Raw genomic sequence first — 21,068 nt, forward strand, 5'->3', positions numbered from 1 at the left:
TCCTTCTTTCAGCCATGGCTTTGTTGTGGTATCGAGTGTTGTGCGCTCCTGCTGCTACTCCTGATAGCACGTTTCCGCATGCAAAGGACGACCGAGAGTGGTGGGATTTGACGCCACCACCATCACCAACAACAATAGCGACCTTTGGCTAATGGATGGTCGCCGTCGCGAGTACACACTAGGCGGGAGGGCGTGGGGAGAGCGGTTGGTTTTCCTCCTTGGGTTTTGTTGGTTTTGTTTTGCTCGTATCTTTTTTATGGCGGCTATTTCTGTAAGCTAAACGGGCATGAGTGAGAGTAGTGGTCAATGCGAAGAGCAGCAAAGCCCTCGTGCTGGTCTGTTTAGCTCGCTGGTGTCCATTATTAACACCACTAATACCACCGTGTGACGCGCGGTGGTCCACTAGTAGACCGCACTATTCTAGAAACCGTCCTTATGTCCTTATTTTCGTCGTCTCGCGGAGCACAAAAATCCAATAAATCATAGCACCATGGCCGACGGTTACCGATGCTGAGCCGCGAAGAAGGTCGATAGCTATAGTGGCTGTCTTCGCCTACCAAGTGACTAATCTTCGCTATCCTTAGTAGCTGGCACAGACGAACAACTCTCCGGTGGTTGTTCCATCCGATGTCGATATCCGCTAATTTCATCCACCATTTAGCGAGCCCATTTTCGCCGGTCGAGCCCATTTTTCGTTACAGGGCTGTGCGCGGACACTCCGCCCGCCCGTCTGGTGATTATTAGAGCAATTGAATTAGTCTCCCCAGATGCCGGATTGGGGAGGGAAACTGAGCCGCTGCGTGAGCCAGCGACTTGTTTAGCAAATTGGATTAGGATTGCAACTGGCGGAACGCGGCGTCTGGATTACCGTTACACGGTCTCACGGCATACGCTGTGCCTTTGTGGCGAAAACCGTTGGTGGCGCGCGTTTGTTATGCAGCTACAGGCTACAGTGGCGCGGATTTGCCGAGTTTTACTGAGCAGGCTGTGGTAAGTAGCATTATTCGGAACCGGCAATGAATCACGGTTACGCCACTCTGGAAGAATCCCGAGGCCTGCGTACTTCGATGCCCTATGGACTTTCGACGCGTTCTGAATGTAATCGCAAGCTGGCAAACAAGTGATAAGCCAGCGCTATTTACGCAGAAAGTCGCTTAAAAATATTGCATCAAAGAAGACTCAGCATACATAACATCCACATCAATCGGCAACTAGGAGGAGTCACTGTAGCTTTGTGCGCCTGATAATGCCCGCGATGTGTTCAATAGAGTAACCGATGAGTTTAGAATTCCACGAGACCGATGAATTTAGAACACCATGAGATGATAAATTTGGAACTAGAGTACAAGAATCATTTATAAATTTAGTGCGGTGCGTGTATTGTACGCCTAGAAGTTCACAGTGACGGTGTTTTAACTAGACGAACAAATAGAATGTACTCATAGATCGGTCTAAAATAGGGCATTCTCAGAGCTAACGTTGAAAGTTTACAAATTTTAAATCATGGTCTAATTACAGCAACTGCTTCTGCGGTATTTGGTGAGCACAGCATAGTTTCGCATCCAAGCTACCATCGACAAAAGCTGTCTGCTTCACGCGAAGCTCCTACTTTGCGAACGTTCAAATGTCCTTTCGTTTCACTTACCGTACTGAGATCTGTATCGGGATTGTACGGGATAGCAGGTTCCTTGGGGCGCAACCAAACGAACGGATTCCAGAATGGCAAATGCGTTGGTGGAGCCCGCGTTCCTTGTGTGGTTGGGTTTTCTGCGAACGATTGCACCGTTTGCTGGGTGGTCGCCTCCGATTGTTGCGGTGCTCCGCCACCGATGCCATTCGACGTAACCGCAGGTGCTGCCGCCGCCGCTGCCACTACCGTGGGTAGTTCGGTGCCACGACCTTGCCGCTGATCGTACGCATCACCGAGAAAGTTTTGCGCAGATGTCGCCGTCGTCATCAGCTGTGAGAGTAAATTGTCGAACAATCCTTGTCCCGCGGTTGGGCACGCCGTGAGGGATAGGACAAGGAGAAGCACCACACCCCTACTCCCTGGCCACCGTAACAGCAGCATCATCTCGTTTGTTGTTGTTGTCTGCACGATAGGCGTGGGAACTAGCACCTCGAACGATTGCGCCGCCTGAAAAACTGGATCGATCACACGGAAGCAGCAGCCCGACAATGGCTTTAACACTTGGGCACACACCACCAACCGTCACTACACGCTACAAACGGAGATGCGACCAAAACGGACGATGAGTCACAACCGATGACCGTCTTTGCGGTCACGAAAGTGTGTCAGCAGTAAGCTCGTCGCACTGTGCCGACTGTCGTGATGGGACAGTTCGGGTAACTACTAAGGCTCGCAATCCACTACGAACACGCATTTATACCCGGAACCGACCGTTAGAATCGATCGCTTCGCAGGTCCCTCCTTATCGATACGACGGCCGAAGGGCGGGACAAAGGTTCTTGCCGCGCACCGCGACTGGTCGCCGATCGCACGGTAGAACGAACTCTTATCGAAGGAGTTAACACTTACATACCGGGAAGGGAACAAAGTGACCACAGACCAGCGTCCTCCCTCCGAGAAGCGGCCAGTTTTATTACGATCTATCTACCATGCACCAACAGCAGATCGCACACGAGTTCCGCGTGATGTTCGCGCTTACCGAGGACCGATTCCGGCACTGTTGTGGTATATGAGAAACTTTCTTTTCTTCCAGCTCGCCTCAGGTTGAACTCGATCCACTTCCAAATGTGTTGTTTTGCTGCAGCACGCCGCCACCGTACTTTGTACGGCTGGAAACCCGTAGGCCGCCTGCTGCGATGCGTTTTTATGATGCGCTTTTGGTGGCGAGATCAAACTCCCGCCGGCAGCAGCTGTCCAACCAACAACAGGCACACGAGCAGAAGAGCAAGCCCGAGAAACGCGTCCGCGGCGGTTCGAGAGCAAACGGAAAATAAAGCGCCGAGAGCGGGAGCACGGACCTTTTTCTTGGAAACTACTCCTGCTCTCTTGGCGTGTATCACGCTTTCTTTGTCTCTCCGCATGCGAAGAACGTTCCAGAGCGGGAGAGCAAGCGACCTTCAGGAATCGGGCACCGCCGTGGTGCGGAATCATATGGAAGGATATTTAACTGAAAGGATAGGACGAAGAGATTGGAATATTCCAGATTTCTGTTATTCTAATATTCTTGTTTAACTAAAAATCGGGATGTGCGCGGACGCACTTCCCGGCTACCAAAAATTGCGCACACGAGTTATCCACATGAGGGATAATCGCAGGGGTCAACCCCGCCGTAGTGCAATGGCAAGGCCTCGCCCTGGGGGAACCGCCTTAATGATCACGGTAACCCCTGTGCCAGGTAAGTATGCTGAAGCATGCTCCGGTTAGAGCAGGCCATGTCGCCTCTCCATGAACCACTGGCGATGCATAACGCTTTCAACGTTCTTACCCACCAGCGGGATGCAGAGAGCAGAACAAACGAGATGAAGATAGAGAGAAAAATCTAAAAACAGCTGTGTGCGATGCCGGCCGCCGATGCGTTGTTCTACACCATCTAGAGGAAAACTTTCTCTCTTCCAACGGATACCCAAAAAAGGTTTTCCTGGAGCATCAGCTAGCTTGGATGCATGTACAATCTAGTTCAAAGCCATTCACCATGTGATAGGTAATCATAGAGTGTAGATTCGAACGTACACGCGATAGGAAATGAAGTGAATCGAAAGCGATGCATTCTCTTTTCGGATTGTTTCACTCAAGATGCTATAGGATGCGGTTTGGAATGATTTTTTTCTTGTTTCTAAAACCACACAAACTCACAAAACATCATTTCTCTTTGTGTCATCACAGGTTTTACGCAAAACTAAAACCAAATTATACAGTTTTAATCATTTGGAGCATGTATTCCAATGTTTATTGTTTTGATTTGCACTTTTACACCGTCCTTCTGCTGGCACAGTGAACGATCTTGGAGAACATATCAACAAAAATTAAAAATGAGTTCATTAAAACCTTAAAATAAACACCTTCATCACTGCGAGCCATCGCTGGTCGGTTCAGCGAACAGGAAGTCGAATATTAGTCCGTACTCGAAGAGTAGTATAAAAACGATCGAGTAAAAACATTCAAACGCACATTAAACAAACACCGAGAGATACACAAGTGAACGCAATGTGCGGGACGAGACACGGTTTTCTATGGTTCAGCTGGCTAAATGCTACGGCGCTCAGGTAGCTTCCGCACTGACGCTGTTCTTTTGGTCCAGCTTGTTTGAGTTAGACTTTACCATGTAGATGAAGTAGGTGAGAATTTCCTTCTCCTTAATTGGGATCGTCTTGAAATGCTTCATGATTGTCTGCAAGGAGAGAGAAAGAGAGCACCAACAAGGTGATTATAAGCATACACAGTAAATCACCAATTGATAGTGAAAGCAAGCACCTACCTCCGACAGTTGCGCCTTGTTGATTCCGGGACGCGTGGACACTTTGTAGAAGCGTTTGTAGCGACGCAGTGTATTCACCTGCAACTGATACAGATCCACCTCGGGCAGATCGGTATCTGTTTCGTTGCTATCGTCCTCCGAATCTCGACGGCGACGCTTCGTACGAGCGCACTGTATCCGTGCCTTGTGAAAGTCACAAATGTAAATGTGCCGCGCCTGGAAGAGGAAATCCATTGAGTAATGCCAGCTCAAAACAGCAACGATTAGGCGAGAGTGCCTTCGAGCGAACTTACGTGGCTGTCGATGCTGAGCTTTAACCTCCGCTGGGTAACCGTCTTCTGGATGCGTTTACTGTAGGACGCGTTCCCTGCTTGCTTCCGACACCGTTCACCATCATCCAGCAGACAGCATATCTGATCGGCTGGCCCACGGGAGTCTTCCTCCCCCGTGCTGAACCCGTTGTTGGTCATCATTGAAAAAGATCGTTCCTTCCCGTGCGGGCCCTTGCTTTACCTTGAAATCACACAAATCCGGTCCTCCCCTCTCCCGTTTTCCCTGGAGATCAACACGAAAACTGGTGTTGGCGTTGGTTTTCTTCCTCGCCGTGTGATTTGCGATTTTCTGCGTTCTAAACTGTTTCTTTTTATCAACCTAGTCCACAGTTTCGACACTCTAGAAGTGAACCACAGTAAAGAATTATATTTTTTGAAGAATATCTGTCCCACAACCGGAATTTCTAGGAGCTTAAAGTGGCGGAGAATTTTTGTGTTTTGAGAAAAAATAGCGCGTGCTTAAGGCTGCCATACATAGCATCCGTTACTTACGTTACTAGCGGCAAATCTGTCATTTTGTATAGGATTCATCGCCGCATCTACCGCAAGTAACGCATGCTATGTGGGGTAGCCTTCACTCTGATTTGCTGACCGGGGAAAGGGGGCGCAATTTCGTTGTAAACAAAATCTTCTCCACGCGGGAAGCTTCGTGTTTCATTCGTGTTTGGTCCTTGTGGTAATTATTGTGGTTTAATTAAAATACTTTTTGTAGAAAAGTAATTTGCGTAAATACGAGCATTGTCGCTGATTTGTAAAAACCAACAAAAAAATCTAAACGGAAATTCATGTCGGAAAGCGAGGAAGAAGATACCGGTGGCGATTTTTCGGCCAGCGAAGACGAGTGGTTGCCGGAAAAATCGGCTGGCGGCAAGAAAATAATCCACGGATCCTCGACAGCAGCACCAGGAAACAGTGATGACTCCGATACCGAGAGTGAGGATTCTCTGCCCGAGAATCCTTTTCCTAAAAAGCACCAAACAAAACGCCCCATGGCGGCTTCCACGAGACGCAAAAGGTGAGTGGTGGGAAACTAACGGAAACACGTTCTTCTGTTGCGTGCTTCGTTTGAGGCTGTGGCCTTGAGTTGAGATGGGATCGCTAGATATACCCCTTTTCTACCTGCGCAGCTCCATAGATCTAATTTATGCTCTTTTTGTGTGTTTTCAGCGCTGGAATCGCTGGAGCCAAAAATCTCAATACCTCGCAGACAAACAATCCTGCATCGAAACGCTCGGTAACCAAGCAACCGGGAGATGAATCCGACAGCAGTGGCGATGAGTACCTGGTCGATCCGACAAAGCTTGATTTTAATTCGAAATTTTTCGATAAATTGGCACCAGTCCCAACATATGCGCCCAATCAGGCAACGGCTCCACAGTTTGCCGGGACCATTGGGCATTTATCGGACAGTTCCGAGGCCGAATGTGATGATTCGACGGATGAGCCACGTAAAACGGATCATCCGCCATCTAACGACGAAAGGCAAGGCGGCAAACAACTGATTGCCAAAATCAATGAAATGTCGCAGGCGTATGCGAATTTTCAGGATTTTACAAACACACTAGAAATGGCCAAAAACCACCTAAAATCCGTAACGAGTCAAGCGAATCAGAGGCAATCGACTGATCAAGGATCAAGTGGTTCAGCTATCGATGTCTCCAACTTGCTGGCGTTAGGTGAAGCGAATGTTAATGTTGAAGAGGTGAACCAAACGACGACAGCAGGCAAACGGAAGAAAGCTCCAACGAAAGGAAAAAATAGTAAAAAACCGGTGGAATCGGATTCCGATTGGGAGGAGGTAGAGGAGCAAGATCAGCCAAGTACATCATTGGCCACTCCACAATCGGTGCAGATTACAGTCGCTCCGGAAGCGAGAGCCGCGCAACGGAAGCGTAAATGCACCGAAGTAGATGTAGATGCTTGCATCAAACGTATGATCAATCGTGAGAAACGCGACGCCCAACTTGTGCTGCACAAAATGACGATTATCATGGGTGTTGCGCACGGTAACTACACGAACAGTGTGCTAAACGATCCATCGCTATTAGCGATCGGAAACGTGCTAATGCCATCGGAACGCTGCTATCCAAAGGGTCCAACGGATATAAATTATCTACAGCAAATTTTGGCGTTCTTTCGGGAGATTATTACACTCAAAGGTACGCGATCATTCAGCCGGCCGTGGAAGCGTCTTTCATTATCGCAAACGCTCCGTTTGCAACTCCTCTCACAAATGGCCAACTGTAAGCGAGATTACGTGCTGATGTTCATCATACTGCTTCGATCGATTGGCATTCACTGTAGGATGGTAGTGTCACTGCAGGTGGCACCAAAGAACGTTCCCAATGCGGAGTTATTGAAAGTTTCGACGGCTAATGGAGGCAAGAAGGTGAAGGTATCGGAAAAAACAAAGGATACCATCGCAAAAGAACACGATTATGAACCAGCAAATAAATCCACCTCAAGTCGTAAGCGTAAAGCAACCGCAGTGACTATACAACAGCTCGACGGGGCCGATGAAGTATCGACGAGAGGCAAGCAATCAAACTCCAAAGGACGTTCTAAACAGCAACCTCGTGAACGTCAAAAGGAGGCTGTTACCATTTCAACTGAGATAGGAATTTCACCAAGAAAAACACGTGGTCAACGTTTGGAAGAAAAACAACGTCAGCAGGATCCTTCCAAAGATACCAAAACGGCAAAGGTACCTTCTAAGCCATCGATAGCTGCACCAACACGATCAATACAAGTCAGCGAACCCTCCAGCTCAAAGATGGTGCGAAGAGATTACCCAAAAACCCCGACCAATCGATCACTAAGCATTGAACCATCGACAAGTAGTGCGAAAGTTAACCGTTCTCCTTCCGTGAAGGAAGAGAAACAGTCACAGTCCATTCCCCAGCCTTCACATGGCGCTAAAATTGTAAAGATTGAACGGTTCAGCGCTAAAACGAGACGCGCACTCGACCGTCGTGTTTTGTCTACGGATGACGAGCATACGCCGGGACCATCGGGCACGAACAAAAAGGGATCGAAAGCAGTCAACACGTGGGTTGAGGCTTATGCAGAGAAGGAAAAACGTTGGATTCCATTTGATGTACTGTGCGGTGCATTGCCGTGCACGAAACACATCCCTCAAGAGGATTCCTCGGAACCCATGCTATACGTTTTTGCCTGGAATAATGATGGGTCCATTAAGGATGTGTCCGCCCGATACTTGTCCAAGTTAATGAGCATTCAGCAGAAGTTGCGCATAATGCAACAATGGATCGATGATACGTTGCTACAGTTTCGTCCCGAACGTACTGCACGCGATATTGCTGAGGATCACCAACTGGACAGTATTCTTGAGGCACGGCCACTACCGAAAACGATTGCGGAGTATAAATGCCACCCGTACTTCGCTCTCAAGCGTCACCTGCTTAAGTTCGAAGCCATCTATCCACCCGATGCTCCTACTCTCGGTTTCACGTCGAACAAGGAACCAGTGTATGCGCGAGAGTGCGTGCATACGCTGCACTCGAGGGAAATCTGGCTCAAACAGGCGCGCACTGTGAAGCTGTATGAAACGCCATACAAAATCGTAGCGGGTCGCCCCAAGTACGATAGGGTGAGTGGTCTGTTACGAATTGTTTCCTTCGGTTTTTAAGAATAACCAGATTAGCTGGTTTCGATTTCCTTTTTTCTCCATAAATATCTCACTTTGCTTTTTAGTCCTCTGGCCAGATGCTTCCTTCGCAACCGGTGGAACTGTTTGGTATGTGGCAGACAGAAGAATATGACCCACCGACGGCAGAAGACGGCATTGTGCCTCGGAACGCGTATGGTAACGTGGAGCTGTTTAAACCGTGTATGCTGCCAAAGAAAACGGTACACCTGCGATGTAAGTGAATGGAATATTCATGACACTCAACAAATCTGAACTATTTTACTAATGCATCTAATATATCTTTTTGTTCGACCTATTGGCGCACAGTACCCGCTTTGAATCGGATTTGCAAAAAACTACGTATCGACTGCGCACAGGCGGTCACTGGATTCGACTTTCACGGTGGCAGCAGTCATCCGGTGTACGATGGGTTTGTCGTTTGCGAAGAATACCGCGATCTGGTCGTGGATGCATGGCATGAGGAGCAGGCAGCCGAAGAGCAGAGGGCCCGCGACAAGTATGAAAAGCGCGTGTACGGAAATTGGAAGCGATTGATTAAGGGTCTGCTGATACGCCAGAAATTACAACACAAGTACAATTTTGATAACCTTAGCACGTAGAACGGTGCAACGGGACGATGCAGCGTGTTTTCATCAAAAGTATTTGGAATGCATTTTGAGCATTCTGTTCCTTTATGTTAATTTTTGCGCTGGTTGCGATTATTTACTTCTCTTTGTGTTCAAAACAGGTTAATCCTACTGGTTACAAATAAATTGTTGTGTTCTGAGCAATCTGCTGTTGAATTTGACCCTTAAATCCGCGAATTTTACCCTTGAAGAAAAGATGGTTCATCCTGAAAGCATGGAAACACGATCTATCCTACGGAATGGGTTCATAATCTAACCAGATACTTCCGTTGGGAATTAATATAAATTGCGTAGGATCCATCTCGAACGGTTCCTTCGTCTTTCGGCTCACTCTAATCTGGAAGCTTTCAATGATCTCCACGATTGCCCGCTTCACCTGTGTCTGGGCGAATCGCATGCCAAGACACATCCGCGGTCCATCACCAAAGGGAAAGTAAACGCCACGCTCACGGTACGCTTTGCTACCGCCGTTTGCGGGCGAAAAGCGTTCCGGATTATACCGATACGGATCCTTGTAGTACGTGGGATCAAAGTTAATGGAATAGTATGGCAGAACTACCATTGTTCCCTTCTTAATTGGAATCGAGTGATCCTTGCGTCCGACTAATGTTGTATCGGCAGTGCACCGTTTTCGAAGCACTGAGATTAGTGGGTGCATACGTAGCGATTCACATATAATTTGCTCGAGCAAAGGCATCTCCATCAAATTTTCATAGGAAATTGGATGTTCCTTCGTCGGTTTTACCGCACGAATGTCACGGCGTAAGGCTTGCTGCACGTCTGAATTCGTGGCTAGATCACACAGGCAATAGGTCAAGACAAAGCTAGACGTTTCTACACCATCGAGAAAAAACGAAACGCCATGTCCTGCCATGTCGATATCCGTAATCTGCTTACGATCCTGCAGATGCAACAGATGATCCAGATAGTCGGTGCGGTTAATTTTATTGTCCCGACGAAACCGGATCGCATCGCGCATAATCCGTATGAAGAACTCCTGTGTGGCCTTTGGGATGAAGGTAAACTTGTAGAATCGCTTTAGGGTTGGACAAAATGCAATCACCAGCAGCGCAAACTGAACGACAAAATTGAAGTTCATTATGCGCTTACCCATCTGACGGATCTCGGAGTTTTCCTTCACGAATGATTCCCCATTGATGGCGAAGATGCAGCTGGCCACAACATCGGTGGTGTACTTGTTTGTCAGCTATTGCATGAGACACAAATAATTTATAGTCACTTTAGCTTATAACAGGTTACAAACCATGGACAAACCTCTTTGCGGTCCAATGTAGCTATACCATTTGCCATATCGACGTGATCTTTAACATGTTTAGTCATTCTTTCGCAGACCTCATCCATCAGGTGTACTAGTGCTTTGATCTGGGTTGGGAAAAAGTGCAAAGTAATAGCTGCATTTTTCGAAATTTTAAAAATTGTGATCAGATTACATATTTACCCGACTGTTGGTAAAGGCTGCAGTAATTTCTGCTCGACGCGTTTTCCATTTTTCACCACTGGATGTAAAAGGGGTGCCACCAATGGATCGGATCAGAAAAATCGTTGTCTCAAAAGGGTAGAAATTAATTCCAGAGCACTTATATATCAGGATCCTGCACTATCAGTTAGGGTGTCCGGATGCTGAAATAGCCGACCACCGGCTCGTCCTTGAAGTCGCTTTGAATGGATTGATATTTTGAAAATGGCTGTTTAACTACGCTTTAATATTATACTTTACTGCTACTTGTTATATTATCCTGATATTCGTTGCAAATATTTTAGCACTCGTTGTGCGAATTAAAAAGCGTGAAGCGCAATGGGAATTGGCTTGATTGGCGTTCGCTCGCAGTGCCATTTTTATTTATTTGACCTTCTCCACTTGTAGGACACACTGTTCTGGTAGATGAAAATTTTCTCTTTCGCAACTGATCACTTACTTGTAGATTTGATCATAGCTGTAAACCATGTGTCGCCTTTTGGTTAACAGGTAGGGTATGTTCCCGTAAAGGAGTTTTGGTTTTGGCCCTTTTATACCATAACGTTCCCAATAGTCGAAATTCCTACACAGAAAGAAGTACACATGTAGTTCTCTACATACTCTACACGTATGGACTTCATGTAGAGGAAAGCAATATCGCAAGGCGCTGAATTTTATCACCTGCACGCCAGATCCAAATCTTTGGTGCTGTTATTTTTTGCATGATTATTAGAAAAATATCGTAGTTTTTCAACTTTAGTTTTTGTGAGAAAAACTTTAAAGGGCTTTTCACGTGGACAAGAGCTCCTGCTATTGCCTTTAATTATAGAACAAAAATGCGCCAAGAGAGATAAACTTAAATCATTTCCGACCCCGATTTTCTTTCCAGATTATTTCGTCGCCTGTCTTTGGTATATTATTGTAAATTTACAAATTTACATTTACAAAAACAATATCATAATGAAAAGTATTTTGCAATTTATTTGATGTGTAAAAAAATTATTTGAAACAGATAGTGCAAATGCATATGCAATTGGAATTTATAGACCCCAGTAAAGCAAAATATGCATTCAAGAGTCGATTATAAAAACGTTGTTCAAATGACAATCAAAGCTGATTTTAATTCACGTCTTTCAAGCGATTGGTTTAAAATCCAACCATATGCTACCTTTCGGGAACAACATGAATAGTTCCGAATCCATCTCGAATGGTTCCTTCGTCTTCCGGTTCACCGTGACGCGGAAGTTCTCAATGATCTCTACGATTGCTCGCTTTACCTGTGCCTGAGCGAATCGCATCCCAAGACACATCCGCGGTCCATCACTGAAGGGAAAGAAAACGCCACGCTCACGGTACGCTTTGCTACCACCGTTTGCTGGCGAAAAGCGTTCCGGATTATACCGATACGGATCCTCGTAGTACGTCGGATCAAAGTTGATCGAATAGTATGGTAAGGTTACGGTGGTTCCTTTTTTAACCACAATCTTCCGATCCTTTGGTCCAACCAGTGTGGTATCGGCAGTACACCGCTTAGCCATAACCGAAATGATGGGATGCATACGCAGCGATTCACAAACAACCTCCTCGAGCAAAATCATTTCCATTAGATTCTCGTACGACAGACCACCTTCATTATTCTGTCGCACCGTGCGAATCTCAGCACGTAAAGCTTCCTGCACGTCTGGATTCGTGGCCATATCGTAAAGACAGTAGGTTAACAACATGCTTGAGGTTTCAAAGCCATCGGCAAAGAATGATACACCGTGTCCAGCAATGTCGATGTCGGTGATCTGTTTACGATCCTGCAACTGCAAAAGATGGTCGAGATAGTCGGTGCGATTGATATTGTTCTCCTTCCGGTACCGGATCGCGTCACGCATAATCCGTATGAAAAATTCTTCCGCATCTTTCGGAATGAAGGTGAATTTGTAGAACCGCTTCACGGATGGGACGAACGTTGTCAACAGCAGCACCAGCTGGGCGATGAAATTGAAGTTCATGATCCGCTTACCCATCTCCCTGATCTCGGGGTTTTCCTTCACGAACGATTGTGCGTCAATAGCGAAGATGCAGCTGGCCACAACGTCGGTCGTGTATTTAGCCATGAGCTTGTAGTAAGAAGTATCCAATCAGCGCAATTATTTTCCTTTCGTTATGCGTGCAGATGTTGATGAATACGAACCTCTTTCGCGTCCAAAGAAGCTATTCCGCCGTTACCAGCCGCTTGCGTCTTCACATACTTGTTCATCCTTTCGCAGACCTCATCCATTAGGTGTACTAATGCTTTAATCTATAAAAACAATCGAAATCGATTTTATCGGAACAGATGTTAGCAGGATCGCTACTGAACCATAGCTTCTATTACTTACTCGATTGTTGGTAAAGGCTGGAGTGATCTCTGCTCGGCGATTTTTCCATTTCTCTCCGCTCAAACTGAACGGATTGCGTGCCAGTAGAGGGTCGGATTTCTCATCCACCGTATCGGAGAAATCATTATCGGCAAAGTTATGGAAACCCTTGCTGAGCACTTCCTTGATTAGACCCGGATCTCGGATCATTAGCTGAGGCGTGCGTACGCTGTAGTACCCGACGACGGGTTCATCCTTGTAGTCGCTGTAGAATTGGATGCAGGAGCAAATTACACATGGTTGGTTTGAAATGCCATTGAGTTTGCTCGATCACTGTCAACCGAAGCATTTGATCCTGGTTAGACACAACATCAAATTTGGACACCAAAAAAAAACTGCGCCCACTCACTTGTAGATTTGATCGTAGTTGTACAACATGTGACGCTTTTTGCTGAGCAGGAACGGCAAGTTACCGAAGAGTAGTTTCGGTTTCGGACCACGCACACCATATTTTTCCCAATAACCAAACTCCCACGTTAGGAACAGATACACGACGGCCAAAAGCCCAGCCACGATGGCGAGCAGGGTAAAGAGCATGGTTTACTTCCCTTCCAGGCGAGTTACTTCCGATCGGTCCAATCGCATGAGACACACTGAAAGCAAGATCAAGCCAGCCATCCGGATGCTGGATGCTAGCGAGCCAATGCGCAATCAGTGCCAATTTCAAATGAGCTAGTAGTGTTGGAATCTCGCATTCAGTTTCTATTCTGGGCATAGTGATAACATTGCAGCGCACGGTCAGACACCACTGAACAATCTGGCATTCGTTGTATTCTTTATTGGGAATGTCTTTTTGGTAATTGCTACTCTGCCCTGTCCAAGTTTGGCCAAGGTCATATTCATAATCAACACGCGCTCTCAATAATTAACAGGTGCAGCACAAGAATAATGGAGCATAGTGGCGCTATTGATTGCATTACGATTTGAATATTGATATGTAGATATTGAAATACATAATATATGTATTTTTACGCATTCTATCAAGTTTTCCCATAATTTCTTTCTCACATACAATATCCCCCAATCTATATTTGTTTCGGACTGCTCATAGGCAGTAAAAAAATGGAAAATATCCTAATACTCCATTGAAATTTTAAAGCGATGCTGATCATAGCATGATTGTTTCGACAAGCTCATCCATATCGATCGTGGCATCGGCGTGCAATGATGTGGTATTATTGCTTGTGTAGTTTTTGAATGACTTGCTTATCTGCAGCATCATTCTCGGCATAGATTACAATCCTCGGAAGCCCTTATTACTGTCATCGGCATCATCGTTCACTCTCGTCGATGCAACTATATTGTGCATTCAATTGAAGCTAATTGACACCGAATGCACCATGGATGCACAGCCAATCCTTCGTAAGGTGTATTAGGCTGTGTACTCCTTCGCGTACACACTATTCGAAAGCGACACAAACTGCAGCTTCTTTTGTATTGTGTATTTTAGCAGCAAAAAAGCTACGAGACATGGGATGATACGCACATCGTAATATTGCATGTTCTGGTAGTCCTATTTTCTATAGGGGGGCTTCATCATAAACATGTAGTTTATATGTTAAAGCAAAATGACTCACAATTTATTTTCTCCAGTAGGGTTGTAAATTAGAAGACAGAAAAAATATCTTTTCGCCAGTTTGGTTTACTCGCGCTTGAAATGATAGAATGTAATGGAAACTATCTTCAAACACGAATAAAGCCAGTATTGCACTTTGTTGTTTGTTTTCTATTTTAGATCGTCTATCCAATCGCCACGGTAAAACACGAGCAACCGTATCTATCTCCTTGAAAGTGTAGCACTGCTTCTTGATATCGATGAATCAATCACGGATCGGCCGTATCTTATCTAGCACAGAGATGGGTTTCCCTCCATAGGTTATCTCCTTCCATTTACATACTGGTACTAAATCGAAGTAAAGTCCAACCAGATACCAACAAATCAAAAGAAACTCCTTTTGGGAACAGATCCATTGGCCGTTCGGTTTCTCAATTGACCGAGACGCCTTACCAACTAATGAAAAACATCACGTTTCACCTACATCAACGCGAAGCGCCCTGTCTAAATATAGGCGAAATTCTTCACTAAACGGTAGAGAGCTATGTTTAAGCAATACGGCTTAGTATATTCTGTTAATCATTACCATTGAATTGTAAAGATTCGTTAAAGTTAATATACATCATGTTGTACACATCGACATTGTATAACGCCACCTTCATCTGTACCTCAAAATCATTTACACATTATCGGTGCAAATGGTGCAAAATTTTAGCTTTATTGTGAACTTCTGGCCTGTCGGTTCTGTGTTTGAGATCAGAATGACATAAGCATTTCAAATAACCTCTGGATTGACTACAGCATTATCAATTGACTCCAGTGGATCATGCGGTAGTATTCGTTTCTGCTTCATCTGGATTCATTTCATGATCAAGGCCATTTTCATAAAACGTACACATATGCGCCCCTTTGGTCCGTTGGTGACTACCGTTATTTTGCTGTGAAGCAAAGTGTGTTCGGGGAGGTGGAGCCAAAATGACTTAACTATTTATGTTTGGCAAATTCCAGAGGGAAGTTTATTCATATACTGGGAGAGTGAAGACTGATTTCTGCTATGCTCTCTTCGTCGTTGTGTTGAAATGTAAACAGCATGAGCTTCGATCGTTTGGTGATATTTTTAGCAGATGGAGCAACAGATGACACCATGGATCGCACTGCTTCATGTGAAACATATGGTAACTAAACTGCTTTCAAACACAAACAAACATGAAAACAATTCAGGACGATCAATGAACAGCAGAGTGTATCATGAGGCATGAACAAAGAATGTAGCGCAAAAGCGAATTATACTGATCAGGCACATAATAACACTAGCCCACACAGCGAGTTTTATAAATTTAATTAATCGAAAAACACGCAATTGTACAAACTATCGAGTATATATTTTCATATTCATTCTGTTTGAAACTATGCTCAATCTGCTGTATCATCGTTGACACAATGCGTTCTGCAATTGCAATTGAAGTACAATTGAATTCAATTGATGCCGAATCCACTGGAACATGACACAGCATAGTTCGAAGAAATGGGTCAATTTACATAACACTTGAGAACTGAACGCATTACGAGACAAAAAAACAGCTGATAGGAACTTTTCAAATAGAAGGATAACGCTTTAGAGGAAAATTGTCGAATATATATGCCAGTACGATTTTAGGTATTTGGTTGAAACTTTATTAGTATTTTGGGTCAGACTTGTTTTACAATTTGAATGCATTTATTGAATGACCGATAGCATTACGGTTTTGTTGTGGTTGTTATTCTGCACACCGTTATGGACTGTTTGCACTGTCGATATCTTATCTCTCGACTTGACAAGACACTGCCCTTCGCAAGCATATCCCTCTAGGCAGTGATTGGTTTGTAATCTAACCAAAAACCGTTCAGTGGACACACGATAAACGCCTTCGGGTCCAGTTTAATCGGATGTTCGGTTTTCGGATTGACCGACAGCTCGTACTTGGTGATGATTTCGAACAGACCACGTTTAACCTGCATTAGTGCGAACCGCATGCCCAAACACTGGCGTGGCCCATCACCGAATGGTATGAAGCATCCTTTCTCGCGGAACGGTTTAGTGCCACCGGTTTCGGGCGCGAAGCGGTCGGGATTGTAGCGTTCTGGTTCATCGAAACAATCAGGATCCCGATGCACCGACCAAACTGGTATCATTACGGGCATGCCACGTTCGACCGATACCTTCTTCCCTTGGTATAGCTCCAGCTCCGTCGGAATGGTGCAAACCTTCGATAGGAAGGCGGCTGGAGGCCAAAGGCGTATTGATTCTAAACATTGAATGAACAGAACAAATCATATAAGTGAACATGACATTCCTACTTGCATTGAATAACTTACCGTTCAGCACTTGATCGAGATACGGTAGCTCGAGCAACGTTTCATAATCTACCGAGCCGTTTTCATTGCGAGCGGCCAACAGTTCTTCGCGCAGTTTCGTCTGTACCTCCGGATTACGGGCCAACTCGTAAAGTGCGAAGCTCATTGCCAGGCTCGATGTCTCAAAACCGTCCACGAAAAACGACACACCATGGGCAGCCATGTCCAGCGTGTCGAGGTTCTTTTTCGACTTTAAGCTTATTAGATAGTCGAGGTAATCAGCTCGCTGTATTTTGTTCTTCTCGCGATACGCCACAGCATCTTCCATCAGTTGCGTGAAGAAATGCTCAACTGGCTTTGGGACGAACGAAATTGGTATCACTTTTTTCAATGCTGGTACGATACCGATCAATAAGAACATCAGCACGATTTGGAAGTTCGGTTCCATCAACTTTCGGCCCATTTCACGAATTTCGGGTTTATCACTGCTAAACGATTGTGCATCCGCCGCAAAGATACAGCTCGAGACGACGTCGGTCGTATACTTGGCACACATTTCCCGTGTTTCAATTGGTTGATTCATATTTCTATCAATATATTTTTGCACGCGCTGCGAGACATCTTCGATCAGCGGGAATAGAGACTTCATCTATCAGGAAAATCAAGACACATTTATCAACCTATCAGAATACCAATCAATGGAGAACAGAGCATACCCGCGATGTAGTGAAGGCTGGTGTGACTTCTGCACGCTTCTGTTTCCACTCCTCGCCTTTCAGCATAAATGGATTACGGCCAAAGATGGGATCACTCTCTTTGTTAATCGAGTCCGCGAATTCATTGTCTTGGAAGTTCTTAAAGTCTTTGATTAATACATCTTTAACCATCGTTGGGTTCAGGACCATAATCGTCGGCTGACGTCCATTGAATACGCCGACAAAATTACCACGCGTTCGGTATTTACTGAAATCAAATGTTGATATGGTCATTATTAAGCTGTCTTAACTCACCCTAAGCTACCGGTAGGCTTTGAAGCCGTTTTCCGTTGATAATTTACTTGTAAATTTCCTCAATTTCTTCGACGAATGAACGATGGCGTAGAAAAAAGCTAGGAAAGCTACCCAGCAATAGCCTTGGTGCAGGGCCCGGAACTCCACGCTTCCTCCAGTAGTTATTGTACCAGGAAAGGTATACGTAAATTAACGTGACCGCACTCACGACGAGCGTTACGGTGAGAAACATTGTGGGATGTTTCGATGTCCGCTTCGATTAAGATCCGGCTCCAAACTGAGCATACGGTGTCTGATTCCCTGGTGTAGTATCAGCTAAGTCCATGACCCACGTTCTGATACGGCAGAATGTGTGCGTAAATGCGCCTCCATCGTCTTCTAACGACGGCGGCGCGTTGAACAACACATCCACTCCAAAATCTGCCCCAACTTTTGGCACATTAATGAAGCTGTATATGTGTGAGCATTGGGGCTGTGTCATATACGAATCTCTAGACGCACCGTGGTTGAGTTAAATCAACTTCACTGATTCTCTGATCATGATTATGACTTTTCTCGTTGGGTCTAAAAAAAGCTATCTATAATTTAGGGTGTTACTATAAGCAAAGATTCCAAATACGGCACCGTATTACACCTGCTTTTACGTTATCACAAGCCTTGGCATCTTGAAAAGAAAACAACCGCATCTTGAGGAACGTTTTAATTATAATTACGTTCTAACGTTAGTTTTATATCGAAGTACTAAAATTTGGATTCTAACTATCTCTATTTCCGTTCCTTTTGAACAATTTCATGCAGCAAATAAGCGATTGCGCGTTTATGATCCATGCAGAACTGGAATCCAGTTCGTACATTGTGAAACGATTTGATCGCCAGATTTGAGCAGAAGATTGTGAGGCAGCCTCGCCTTTGTCGTTACCTTTGGGCTGAGTAAAAAAAAATAGTGATGCTTATGAGACTGTTATTAACCCTCGGTTGGGCACCCGGCGTTTACTCCTTCGTTTACCCCCGGGTACCCGGGTGCCCAACCGAGGGTTAAATTCATTTGTGACCGTCATCAACACAAATTAATTCTAAGTCATGTAGTAACCACATATTTTCTTTCAAAGAATTTAAATTATTAAATAGTCTAGTTTAAAACAATTTCATAGTTTTCCAACCTAACACACATTCCGGTATTGTTAGGCTGGTTATCTTGCACACCGTTATCGACTATTTGGACTATCAATATCTTATCTCTCGACTAGACCGCCGTTCGCATGCATATCCCTCTAGACAGTGATTGGTTTGTAATCTAACCAAAGTCCGTTCAGTGGACACACGATAAACGCCTTCGGGTCCAGTTTAATCGGATGTTCGGTTTTCGGATTGACCGACAGCTCGTACTTGGTGATGATTTCGAACAGACCACGTTTAACCTGCATCTGAGCGAAGCGCATGCCCAAACACTGGCGTGGCCCATCACCGAATGGTATGAAGCATCCTTTCTCGCGGAACGGTTTAGTGCCGCCGGTTTCAGGCGCGAAACGATCGGGATTGTAGCGTTCTGGCTCTTCGAAGCAATCAGGATCACGATGCAGTGACCAAGCGGGTATCATTACAGACATGCCACGTTCGACCGATACCTTCTTCCCAGGGGTTAGCTCCAGCTCCGTCGGAATGGTGCAAACCTTCGATAGGAAGGCGGCTGGAGGCCAAAGGCGTAGTGATTCTAAAAATTTAATGAACAGAACAAACCAAATAAGTGAACATGTCATTCCTACTTGCTAAGAATAACTTACCGTTCAGCACTTGATCGAGATACGGTAGCTCGAGCAACGTTTCATAATCTACCGAGCCGTTTTCATTGCGAGCGGCCAACAGTTCTTCGCGCAGTTTCGTCTGTACCTCCGGATTACGGGCCAACTCGTATAGTGCGAAGCTCATTCCCAGGCTCGATGTCTCAAAACCGTCCACGAAAAACGACACACCGTGGGCAGCCATGTCTAGCGTGTTAAGGCTCTTTTTCGACTTTAAGCTTATTAGATAGTCGAGGTAATCAGCTCGCTGTATTTTGTTCTTCTCGCGATACGCCACAGCATCTTCCATCAGTTGCGTGAAAAACCGCTCAACATGTTTTGGGACGATCGAAACTGGAATCATTTTCTTCAGTGATGGTAGGAAACCCACCAAAAAAAACATCAGCATGATTTGGAAGTTCGGTTCCAACAACTGCCGGCCCATTTCACGAATTTCGGGTTTATCGCTGGTGAACGATTGTGCATCCGCCGCAAAGATACAGCTCGAGACGACGTCGGTCGTATACTTGGCACATAATTCCCGTGTTTCAATTGGTTGTTTCGTATTGCTATTAATATACTTTTGGGCGCGCCGAGCGACATCCTCGATCAGCGGGAATAGAGACTTCATCTGTGAAGGAAATCATGAAACATTAACCGGTAAGTTGGTTAAAGAGTACCAATCAAACGGAAAACAGGACATACTCGCGATGTAGTGAAGGCTGGTGTGACTTCTGCACGCTTCTGTTTCCACTCCTCGCCTTTCAGCATAAATGGATTACGGCCAAAGATGGGATCACTCTCTTTGTTGACCGAGTCCGCGAATTCATTGTCTTGGAAGTTCTTAAAGTCTTTGATTAATACATCTTTAACCATCGTTGGGTTCAGGACCATAATCGTCGGCTGACGTCCATTGAATACACCGACAAAATTACCACGCGTTCGGTATTTACTGAAATCAAATGTTGATATGGTAATTATTAAGCTGTTCTAACTCACCCTAAGCTACCGGTAGGCTTTGAAGCCGTTTTCCGTTGATAATTTACTTGTAAATTTCCTCAATTTCTTCGACGAATGAACGATGGCGTAGAACAAAGCTAGGAAAGTTACCCAGCAATAGCCTTGGTGCAGGGCCCGGAACTCCACGCTTCCTCCAGTAGTTACTGTACCAGGAAAGGTATACGTAAATTAACGTGACCGCACTCACGACGAGCGTAACGGTGAGAAACATTGTGGGATGTTTCGATATCCACTTCGATTAAGATCTGGCACCAAACTGAGCACACGGTGTCTGATTCCCTGGTTTAATATCAGCTTAGTCTATGACCCCCCTTCTGATACGGCAGAATGTGTGTGTAAACCCGCCTCCATCGTCTTCTAACGAAGACAGCGCGTTAAACAACACATCAACTTCAAAATATGCCCCAACTTTT

At 45.3% G+C, this 21,068-nt stretch overlaps 4 protein-coding genes, 1 non-coding gene and 1 pseudogene across 5 annotated transcripts in view; 1 reads left to right on the plus strand and 5 right to left on the minus strand.

Annotated features, from left to right (window-relative positions):
• The window catches only part of LOC125948661 (lipase 3-like), a 7,364-nt gene extending 4,421 nt beyond the window's left edge, over window positions 1-2,943 (minus strand). The window contains exon 1 of the mRNA XM_049674931.1: window positions 1,646-2,943. Coding sequence (XP_049530888.1) covers window positions 1,646-2,074 — 429 coding nt within the window. The 5' untranslated portion in view covers window positions 2,075-2,943. The remainder of the gene's footprint in view (window positions 1-1,645) is intronic.
• Window positions 2,944-3,209: 266 nt separating this feature from the next.
• On the minus strand, window positions 3,210-3,373 carry LOC125952967 (U1 spliceosomal RNA). Its single transcript, XR_007468887.1, has one exon. It is a non-coding gene; the product is annotated as a U1 spliceosomal RNA (small nuclear RNA).
• A 517-nt stretch (window positions 3,374-3,890) lies between these two features.
• On the minus strand, window positions 3,891-5,197 carry LOC125948665 (histone deacetylase complex subunit SAP30 homolog). The gene is made up of 4 exons (XM_049674937.1): window positions 5,080-5,197; window positions 4,739-5,043; window positions 4,446-4,661; window positions 3,891-4,358 (listed from the first exon to the last, which is right to left on the minus strand). Exons 2-4 carry the CDS (start codon window positions 4,916-4,918, stop codon window positions 4,230-4,232), a joined length of 525 nt encoding a protein of 174 aa, XP_049530894.1. The 5' UTR covers window positions 4,919-5,043; window positions 5,080-5,197; the 3' UTR covers window positions 3,891-4,229.
• Window positions 5,198-5,425: 228 nt separating this feature from the next.
• LOC125948656 (DNA repair protein complementing XP-C cells homolog) lies at window positions 5,426-9,091 on the plus strand. The gene is made up of 4 exons (XM_049674923.1): window positions 5,426-5,792; window positions 5,945-8,387; window positions 8,492-8,660; window positions 8,754-9,091. Exons 1-4 carry the CDS (start codon window positions 5,563-5,565, stop codon window positions 9,044-9,046), a joined length of 3,135 nt encoding a protein of 1,044 aa, XP_049530880.1. The 5' UTR covers window positions 5,426-5,562; the 3' UTR covers window positions 9,047-9,091.
• A 79-nt stretch (window positions 9,092-9,170) lies between these two features.
• On the minus strand, window positions 9,171-18,122 carry LOC125959228 (uncharacterized; annotated as a pseudogene).
• Window positions 18,123-19,128: 1,006 nt separating this feature from the next.
• Window positions 19,129-20,866, minus strand: LOC125959229 (probable cytochrome P450 28a5). The gene is made up of 4 exons (XM_049692041.1): window positions 20,682-20,866; window positions 20,341-20,587; window positions 19,639-20,266; window positions 19,129-19,568 (listed from the first exon to the last, which is right to left on the minus strand). Exons 1-4 carry the CDS (start codon window positions 20,864-20,866, stop codon window positions 19,129-19,131), a joined length of 1,500 nt encoding a protein of 499 aa, XP_049547998.1.
• Between the last annotated feature and the right edge of the window lie 202 nt (window positions 20,867-21,068).

The sequence above is a fragment of the Anopheles darlingi genome, chromosome 2 (assembly GCF_943734745.1).
Source record: "Anopheles darlingi chromosome 2, idAnoDarlMG_H_01, whole genome shotgun sequence".
NCBI lineage: Eukaryota > Metazoa > Arthropoda > Insecta > Diptera > Culicidae > Anopheles > Anopheles darlingi.

Excerpts from the sequence above, each read along its gene's own strand:
- LOC125948665 (XM_049674937.1), bottom strand. The coding sequence starts at position 4,918 with ATGATGACCAACAACGGGTTCAGCACGGGGGAGGAAGACTCCCGTGGG. Across the intron at positions 4,662-4,738 it reads AGCTCAGCATCGACAGCCAC|GCGCGGCACATTTACATTTG; the intron begins GTAAGTTCGCTC and ends TTCCTCTTCCAG. Across the intron at positions 4,359-4,445 it reads ACAAGGCGCAACTGTCGGAG|ACAATCATGAAGCATTTCAA; the intron begins GTAGGTGCTTGC and ends CTCTCCTTGCAG.
- LOC125959229 (XM_049692041.1), bottom strand. The coding sequence starts at position 20,866 with ATGTTTCTCACCGTTACGCTCGTCGTGAGTGCGGTCACGTTAATTTAC. Across the intron at positions 20,588-20,681 it reads GAAATTGAGGAAATTTACAA|TAAATACCGAACGCGTGGTA; the intron begins GTAAATTATCAA and ends ATTTGATTTCAG. Across the intron at positions 19,569-19,638 it reads TCTCGATCAAGTGCTGAACG|AATCACTACGCCTTTGGCCT; the intron begins GTAAGTTATTCT and ends TTAAATTTTTAG.
- LOC125948656 (XM_049674923.1), top strand. The coding sequence starts at position 5,563 with ATGTCGGAAAGCGAGGAAGAAGATACCGGTGGCGATTTTTCGGCCAGC. Across the intron at positions 5,793-5,944 it reads GCTTCCACGAGACGCAAAAG|CGCTGGAATCGCTGGAGCCA; the intron begins GTGAGTGGTGGG and ends GTGTGTTTTCAG. Across the intron at positions 8,661-8,753 it reads GAAAACGGTACACCTGCGAT|TACCCGCTTTGAATCGGATT; the intron begins GTAAGTGAATGG and ends ATTGGCGCACAG.